The 8,856-nt window shown below is 47.9% G+C and overlaps 4 protein-coding genes and 2 non-coding genes across 6 annotated transcripts in view; 4 read left to right on the forward strand and 2 right to left on the reverse strand.

Annotated features, from left to right (window-relative positions):
- Pmar_PMAR002525 (conserved hypothetical protein) lies at nt 1–1,619 on the forward strand (the record flags this gene model as incomplete). The annotated part of the gene is made up of 10 exons (XM_002766665.1): nt 1–25; nt 123–191; nt 241–333; nt 376–531; nt 580–680; nt 727–832; nt 881–1,011; nt 1,060–1,247; nt 1,289–1,381; nt 1,427–1,619. Coding segments are annotated over 10 exons (1,094 nt in total), but the record flags the coding sequence as incomplete, so codon positions are not given.
- A 439-nt stretch (nt 1,620–2,058) lies between these two features.
- Nucleotides 2,059–2,131, forward strand: Pmar_PMAR002526. Its single transcript has one exon. It is a non-coding gene; the product is annotated as a tRNA-Phe (tRNA).
- Nucleotides 2,132–2,395: 264 nt separating this feature from the next.
- Pmar_PMAR002527 lies at nt 2,396–2,467 on the forward strand. The gene has a single exon. It is a non-coding gene; the product is annotated as a tRNA-His (tRNA).
- Nucleotides 2,468–2,933: 466 nt separating this feature from the next.
- Pmar_PMAR002528 (hypothetical protein) lies at nt 2,934–3,610 on the reverse strand (the record flags this gene model as incomplete). Its single annotated transcript, XM_002766666.1, has 3 exons — nt 2,934–3,023; nt 3,158–3,307; nt 3,362–3,610. The coding sequence occupies 3 exons, from the start codon at nt 3,608–3,610 to the stop codon at nt 2,934–2,936; spliced, it is 489 nt and encodes a 162-aa protein (XP_002766712.1).
- A 1,561-nt stretch (nt 3,611–5,171) lies between these two features.
- On the reverse strand, nt 5,172–6,698 carry Pmar_PMAR002529 (delta-aminolevulinic acid synthetase, putative; the record flags this gene model as incomplete). Its single annotated transcript, XM_002766667.1, has 1 exon — nt 5,172–6,698. One exon carries the CDS (start codon nt 6,696–6,698, stop codon nt 5,172–5,174), a length of 1,527 nt encoding a protein of 508 aa, XP_002766713.1.
- Nucleotides 6,699–7,816: 1,118 nt separating this feature from the next.
- The window catches only part of Pmar_PMAR002530 (Aldose 1-epimerase, putative), a gene marked incomplete at both ends in the record, with an annotated part of 1,204 nt that continues 164 nt past the window's right edge, over nt 7,817–8,856 (forward strand). Inside the window, 3 exons of the mRNA XM_002766668.1 lie at nt 7,817–8,046; nt 8,095–8,240; nt 8,443–8,739. Of these exons, the coding sequence (XP_002766714.1) occupies nt 7,817–8,046; nt 8,095–8,240; nt 8,443–8,739 (673 nt within the window). The remainder of the gene's footprint in view (nt 8,047–8,094; nt 8,241–8,442; nt 8,740–8,856) is intronic.

Raw genomic sequence — 8,856 nt, forward strand, 5'->3', positions numbered from 1 at the left:
ATACATTCAACGAGCGATGGGTACTGTACTCTGCTACAGCATGGAGGTGGAATATCTCATCAGCCGACAGCTGTCCCCTCCCGAAAGGTTCAGCCGAGTCGGGGCAGGTGCGCTGCCTTCAGATATGGCAGGATCCTCCTTGTGGGTGGCTATACTGATAGCGTCACTAATCCTACTGATCGATGTGACATGTGAGTCTGAGGTTAGAGTGGTTTCTCGATGTTTACCACAATTTGCAAGATACAATCCCGAGACGGGTATGTGGTCGCCTGCAGCGCCCTTGTCTGTTGGTCGTTTCGGCCTCGGTGTGGCTACTGTTGCTAATGGATTTGTGTAAGTCCGATTGTACTCCTCATTCGGAGAATGTCTACGTAGATACGCGGTTGGAGGGAATACTGGTCTTCACGGACCGACATCTCTAGTAGAGTATTATGATCCTGAAGAGGATGCATGGTTCCCAGCACCGCCACATCATCAACTCCCTTACCCCACGGCAGGAGGTCGCCTCGTCTCCTCTCATGGAGGAGTCATGTACGCGGAGAATTGCTCGGGTTACTTCATGTTCCACTTCGGTGTCAGGTTGCACGTTGTCGGTGGCTGCAGTGACACCTTTACAGCGTCGGAGAACATCCTCACTGTTGATATTTCTAACGACTTTACGAATCTGGAGAACTTCCGCAGTAAAAAACAGTATTGTTTTTTGCTCTAACTTCGATGCTTGATCAGGTTCTAACACGAATCTTCCGGATGAAGTCGGCCGGTGGACTGTTACTCACAAACTGAGTACTCGGCGGGCTGCGGCAGCTGTCTGTGTTGACGAGAATGATAATCTGTAACACGGTCTTGCTACGTCCCCAGGCAGCTATTTAGTCTTCGCCAGGATCGTCTCCGGTGGATTTACTGAGCCCGGCAGCCCCGAGCGTGAACTCTCTAGTGTTGAAGTTGTAGACCTGAAAGACTGCGGTGCTCGAGCGCGCGTGATCGGAGACATGTCCTACAAGCGAGGAGGCTGTATGCATTTGGATTCGTATCGATTCGTTGGCTCATGTTCTGTTCTAGGTGTCTCCGTTCAAGTCCCAAGCGTCGGTTCTGTAGTGATCGGTGGTGAAAGTACCTTGCAAGGGTCGTCCAGCGGAGTGCCTCCATCTCCTGATCTTTTTGTCAATCACGAGGAAGAGGATTTGTGCCGCATGGGTAGTCCTCCTCGGCCACCGTCACCGCGGAATCATTCGAGATTCATGTCACAGGTGAGTTTTCTGCTCCCTCTCCTACAGGATTGCTCCTTCAGCATGAACCATTCACACCTTTGCCGAATCGATCGAGAGTTCGAAATGATAATCCAGATGAGACTGCTTCACCAGTGGTACTTCCTACATCTGAGGTATGCTCCACACGCCTCACTGTTCATGCTGATGAGTCTGATCAGGTTGTCGGAGTTGGCAAGTGGTCTCTTCTGCCCTTGATGCCCGAGGAGCGCACCGCAGCCGCTGTCGCTGTCGTTTGGAAGATTCCGAGTGGCTTCTTCTACAAACCGTTGGTTGATTTACTCGCTGTATAATTCGTGGTACATCTACAAGCTGAGCGAAGTAACCTGCTGGTCTCGCTCGTGTATCCACCAAGCTGAATGCATGATAGACAGTGATAATTTTCACTGAAACTCTCAGTAGTTTGGTTGTTTAAAGTAACAGCTTATGAGAATTGTGGCAATACGGGCATACGGAAAGTAACCGAGATTCATTTGGCTCTATTTTTCTGAGAGTTCTGCTCCGTTTGCTAACACTCGTACATTGAGCTGAGAACATTTTGTGCCTGTAACGTTTCATCAACGTTTCATCAACGTTTCGTAACATTGGCCAGATTCTGACATCTTCGGGAGATTGAAAATCATGTCTACGTACTCCAAAACCGTGGCCAATTCCCTCAACCTACTGCTCGCTGGATTGGAGCTGGAACAAATATAAGGCGGATAATTCTTGCCATATCATCGAACGAATCTATGTACCAGGTTGTGCGATTATCATCATCACTCCGTACGAGGTCACGAGGATATATTTGTAAGCCCAGATAGCTCAGTTGGGAGAGCGCCAGACTGAAGATCTGGAGGTCCTCAGTTCGATCCTGGGTCTGGGCATTTATTTAACAAAGGCTTTGTAGTCTTCTGGGATAGCGATGGTCAAGCTTTCTTCGATCGATAGTCCCACAGGACTCAGTTCCTAACTTGGCGTGCTCATACTGGGGGAGGGAGTCCCTCCGAGGGACTTGGAACTTCTTTTAGAAAAGAACAAATCTGGGAAAGGTCATTGTGTGGAAGGGACATGGATGACGGAGGATTCGTGGGAAAATGTATGGAAGATAAGATCAACTCCGTCATGTGTTGCAAAGGAAGCACTGTCAAGTCGCTATCGTCTAGTGGTTAGGACGTCACGTTGTGGCCGTGACAACTCCGGTTCAAATCCGGGCAGCGACTTTTTTCGCCAACGCGCGCACCACCGTCTTTTCTTCTCTTCGCTTGTCTGTCCCCTATTACCCCTTCCTCCCGCACTCCAAACCTCTCTTAGCCTGGGTGTCGGATACCCCGGGGTGATATTGCCATACTCACACACGGTGTCAGAGATTTTCCCAGTAACCTTCGAGGTTTTGATCCTGGACTGGAAAGCGTCGAAGGATATCTTGTTCTTGAGAACCTTTTCCGCCATGACGAGGGTACTATTCCATCTCGTAGGCGTGTCGATCATGTAGTTCATGTTAGGTCTGCCATCTCCAGGGAGCTCCGCTCTGACATCTTCCATTATTCTCGCCGCCGTGCCAGAGATCCTAAGCATTGTCAACAGCTTCCTGCACTTGGTTAAGACATCGTGGACCACCATCTGGTTACAAAGAAGATTTTTGCGGACTAAGTCGTCGAGCCAAGCTGCATCATCTTCTGGTGACCACTAGTCGTCCGCTTTACTGCCCTCTCCATCCTGGTCACTATGGACAGCATCACATAGGTAGTCGTTTTCATCCTTCTCGGTGTTGTCATCCTGGAACAGGATTCCTGGTTGCCATCTTGGTTGTCTGGGGGAAGCTTCTCTTCATCGATTATACCAACGAATAGTTTGAGAGCATTCGAGACAGCCAAGTGGAGTCGATGGCCGGCGCAGGGTAGCCAGCAGACCATGTTCTCGAGACGGAACCGTTTGTCGAGGTCTAGCTCGGTGTCATTAACATCCGCCTTATCCTTGTCTTCAGCCTTCCTGCTGCCGCGTGAGAGTTTTGTGCCAGCTTGACGTACATCTGACCCCGAGTCGGTCACAACTAAGGCTACCTGAAACGATATCAAATATGCTTATGATGGTTGTGGTTATCTTGCTTCATCTACTATCTCCATTCTCGACAATGTTTTGTGGATGATCTCAGCCCGGTTAACTGCAGTGTGCTCTTCGGTGATCTCCTGGAGGCCAATTATCGTCGACTTCATAACCGTCTTAGGCTGCTCTCGGTCTTCTGGGTCACTGATTCCTGGCAACTTGCCAGGAATCAGCGGTGATTGAGACAACGTCTGTTTTTGCAGAGTAGCTTTGGCATTCCCTATGCGATCCTGAGGTTGACCATCGAATAGTCTGAACATGGGCAATCTAGTCTCAGGTTAGTAACCTGGTTCATGACTTGGTGTTATCTTACCTCCCGATTTGTCTTCGGCTGGGTATTTTGTACTGCTTTCCTCCCCTGGTTTGAGTCAAGTAATCTATCAGGGCCATAAATCCTTGCCTGTCTACGGTAAGTTAATGGTAGTCTGTCGAGGACAATCTATGAATCATCTTACTGAACTGCTGTTATACGAGATCCCTCACCATCTGAACTATCAAGTCGGCTATTCTCCCGAAGTCACCTTCGGTCAGGAACTTCTGCACGGAGGTCGGCTTCTCTGCTCCATCTTTGCTGTCTGGCTGCGTAGCCTTCTTATAGCAAGGGTGAGTCTTAAGAGAGCTGTACGCTCTGTTGAGCGAGAGCTTCTTTTTTCATTTGAGACATATGTCATTCTTGCTGTCATTTTCCTCCCTGAAATGAGTAGTGAACTTATCGAAACCATCTCCACCGTGCTCAATGTGTGTATCTAATAGTCATATTTGGAAGCACAGTGTTGGGTCTTACTCTTTTGAGCTTTTGCCTTCGGCCTCGAGTGCACTGTATTTGGCGAGTCTCCTCCAGCTGATATTGGTTGCGCTTGACAACGCTTTGCAACAATAGTTTCCCGGACTAATTCTTTCTTTCGGTTCATGTTTTGAGTTTCCAAGAGTCCTGGAGGGAGAGGGGGAATTGCACCTGTTTCAGGACTCGTAAGAAACTCATGATTATCAGCAAGTCCGCATCTGGGAAGTCTCACTCCGATCATAGATCAGGAGATTCTTCACTAACAACCCTTGTGAGACCGCGCCTATCAGTGCAGTAGCTACTGACGGCAACGAGCTGATGGCTTAGGTAGCTCGACTACGCCGCCTGTTTTAGAGAGCCCTACCAGCCTCCCCTGTACGGAGGTTAAGAAGTAAATGGGGATAGACCGTCCGTACAGAGAGTACATTTATAGAATATAGTCGATAGAGTATTCGAATCCTTCGATTCAAGCTGCACGCACTCGCCACGAACTTGCCACTCTCATAATGTCCACAAGGCCAGGGGTCCACTATTTGCATTCAGCCAATGAGTCCGAACCTAAAGGTTCCAGTAAAATCGTAACCTCAATTTCAGGGTATTTGACACCAGAATAGCGTAACACGAACATCAGTGGCGGATCGACAGCATTGAGGAAAGCGCTTCATCACTCCCTCATAGCATTGATAATCTATCCGTATATTGAGCCCTTTCGCATCAAGATATCCATCCTGTCTGTTAGAATATGACTCGGTCGATCATTACAATGCAACCACTGAAACTCAAAATCACATAACCATATCTTCAAGCTCTTCTCAGTTAGGGGAGCGCATACGAAAACATTGTATCACTTAACAAGCCAGAATAATCAACGATTTCGAGTAACTATAATAGATAGTCTCTATATGAGACAATAATAACCGGGCCCGCACTCGGAGAAACTGAGTAACGGTTATGCCCGCCATCAGAGAACACTTCGAAGCAGAAAACTCTGACGGAGAGAAGAAAAGCTTGTCAATCAACGCCAAGATATTTGCACACTACTCAGTGACATCATCGACAGGAACGTTCCTGGGCAGTTCAAGGTCATCCCAGATGTTGTCCAAAGCAGAAGTGAGCATGTCGAGATCTTCTTCAGAGTGCAGTGGTAGAGGAGTGATTCTAACACGTTCAGTGCCTCTAGGCACAGTAGGGTAGTTGATAGGCTGTAGATATATGTTGTACTCGTCCAAAAGCTTGTCGGTAACTTGCTTAACCTTCACCGGATCTCTGACCAGCACCGGCACGATGTGACTAGTGCTGTTCATCACAGGAAGCCCCTTAGAGCGTAGCTTAGCCTTCAACTGCTTAGCACGTAATTGTTGCATCTCTCTCTCGGCACCCGACTGGCGAAGATAACGAACTGATGCAAGAGCACCAGCGGCGACTACAGGGGGGATGGCAGTAGTGAAGATGAAACCAGCAGCATAGGAGCGAACACAATCAATGAAATTCTTCGAAGCTGCAACATAACCACCAAAGACGCCATAGGCCTTTCCAAGGGTTCCAGAAATGACATCAATACGGTCAGCGACGCCATCACGTTCAGCAACACCCGCACCGTGCTCGCCGTACATACCAACAGCATGAACCTCGTCACAGAAAGTGAGCGCATTGTACTTTTCCGCGAGATCGCAGATTTTCTCCAGAGGAGCGATAGAGCCGGCCATGGAATACACAGACTCGAAAATGATCATCTTCGGTCTCTCGAGGGGATACGACTTCAAGATGGCCTCCAACTGCTCGAGATTGTTGTTCTTGAATATAGTCTTCTCACAACCAGAATGACGTATACCTTCGATCATAGAGGAGTGGTTGCCCGAATCGGATATCATAATGCAATCAGGCATGATTTTGCCCACGGCTGAGAGAGCAGCCTCGTTGGCTACATAACCGCTAGAGAACACCAAAGCCGACTCCTTCTCGTGATTCAAAGCCAATTCGTGCTCCAACTCGACGTGGTACTTAGTCGTGCCAGAGATGTTTCTGGTGCCACCAGCACCAGTACCGCTCGTGTCAATAGCCTCGTGACAAGCCTGCAACACCACAGGGTTTTGACCCATACCAAGATAGTCGTTCGAACAGAACACCATCACTTCTCTAGGGATGCCCGCCTCGTCGTTCTGACCACGGAAAGTTGCCTTCGGGAAAGTACCGACGTGCCTCTGTAGATTGGCAAAGTAGCGATATCTCCCCTCTTGCTTTAGCTTCTCGATATTGTACTCGAACTTGGCCTCGTACATTTTATCAGCAACTCTCGTTACTAGGGACTTCTTCACAGCGCCGTCGTCAAGGTCGTTGTGAATAAGCACAGGCTTCTCAACAACAGACATGACAGGACAGAAACTGGCAAAGGTCTCAACCGCGGACTTTTCGGGCATGCCTTTGGTCCTAGCGACAAAGGGACATACTTGCTTGACCTCAGATAGATTCACCGGTAGTGGCGACGAACGGGACGCCACTGCAGCTGCCGCCTGACGGACCTCTGCAGAGAAACGACTACAAGCTTGTTGACTGACTGCCGACATGGTAGAAACAGAAGAAAATCTGAAGTGGTCGGCATAGTTTATAACCATGATGATGGTGTCTTCTACGCTATAGCCGTTGATAACAGGACAACGTCAAAAGCGCGCCTCATTAGAGCAACAAACGATATTCGACAAGGGTGTGAGGAATCGAAGCCTTTGAGCGAAAACCCTTGAACCTTCTGAGCTCCAGTTGATACCTTCGTGATAGATTCTTTAACAACGTTTGTGCTTGCACGCAGACGCAGCTTGCGACAAGTGAGGAGACAGAAAATTGTGTCGAACTGCAGCGCGGCACAGCTCAGCAACTCAACTTGCGGTTGCGCAGTGATGCTGAAGTTCCGAATCGCAGTTGCTGAGGGAAGCGAGCGGAGTATATACTATCACTTCGCGCATTCCCGGCGCGTTCATTCGCTTGTTGTTTTTCTGCGTCTACATTAGTTGTACTCCCAAGGTATGTGTGGTTCAGGCATCCTCCAGAATATAAAGATACTCCGATCACCTTCCTTTGTCGTATGGTGACCGTGACTGTTGTGCGCCATGGCTGTAATCAACAGGAAATACTCAGAAAAAAACGTTTTGCGAATCGAATCCGCGACCGTTGCAAACAACCCGAGTTCCGTTCCTTCGTACCGAAAGCCTAGTCATCATGTGTGCAGTCTTGAGTGGGACATCATTCCTGTGTCGACAGTCCCGTACTTGATCAAATACTCAGCGCATAAAAATAGTCGGACCAACCTCATTTCGCTTATCGAAAACATTATGGATGTGCACCACCTCAATCAAGTTCGCGCACGCCCCAGAACACAAACGTTTCAAGTAGAGCTGAGCTGAGATTTTCGATCTTCCTTCGAACAGACTAAAACTATTAACCATCCCGAGTACCGGTAGGCACATCTTGTTACCAATATTGTGGAGGCCAACACCTTCATTCGGAGAGTTCTACTGTTTCCGCGGAGACCATATTCGACTTGTTGGGTAACGGCTATCATTTTCCCCGCTAAGATTTCCATCTAGCGTTAACGACGCTGTGGTATGTAGCTAGACTTTTGGTTGCACTGTAATGTTGTTTAATCATGATATTCGCTAATGATAGTCGCAATTTTGTTAGTTTTTCCATCATGAGTTCTTACTCTGTCGATTGCAATTTTGTTGCTGACCTCAAGAATAGTCAGACCGTTACTCTCTCCAACGACAAGATCAGAGTTACTATTGCCGAGTACGGTCTCTACCTTCTCAGCCTTGAGAGTGCTGATCGTAACGGCAAGTTCTCTGCTGTAAACCTCAACTACGGTGACGAATTGTCCAAGTATGTTGATGACACTTTTTACCTATGTTGTTTAGCAGGCAGGTGAGCGCATTAAAAGCGGTTGGGGGAATTTGTAACACATTTTTTCAGATATGCTAATAGAATTGCCGATGGTCGTATGACGATCGATGGTAAGGAGTATCAGTTGACCGCCAATAACGGTCCTCATTGCCTTCATGGTGGCACCGATGGTTTCAACAAGAAAATTTGGAAACATACGGATTCCTACCGTGATGGTGAGCTCTCTTGGATTTTCTTGGTTTTGTGTTTTTGGAATATACGTTGGAGTATATTCTAATATAGCATTAGGTCGTTATTAGTTGTCATGTTTGTATTCATAAATCATAATTGTTGATGAGTAATGAATGAATCTTTATCTACGATATACTCGATAGCAATATATCCATTAGTATAATCTTTTCTTCGCCTTGCATTCAGAAAAGTCTGCGTCGGCAACCTTTACGGTTCGATCTGAGGACGGCGACCAAGGTTTCCCCGGCAACTTGGATGTCACTGTCGTTTTCACCATCACTGGCAACAAGTTCACTATGGAGTATTATGCCACCACTGACGCTCCCACCGTCGTCAATCTCACTCACCACACCTACTTCAACTTGGACAACGACCATTCGCAGACTATATGCAAGCACGAGTTGTGTTTGCCTAACGCTGAGAAGTTCGTGAAGGTTGAGAACGGCGGCATCCCCATTGAGGGTCCCCCAGCTGATGTCAAAGGTAAACCGGTTCCTCCTTGCTGTCGAACGGTTACTCGTTCATAGTGATATGATTTCATTCTGTTCATGTTGGGTTAGTTTACCCATATCTCTCAGCGTATTTTCTCGTTGGTCGGGA

This window comes from Perkinsus marinus (assembly GCF_000006405.1).
Source record: "Perkinsus marinus ATCC 50983 genomic scaffold scf_1104296972102, whole genome shotgun sequence".
NCBI lineage: Eukaryota > Perkinsozoa > Perkinsida > Perkinsidae > Perkinsus > Perkinsus marinus.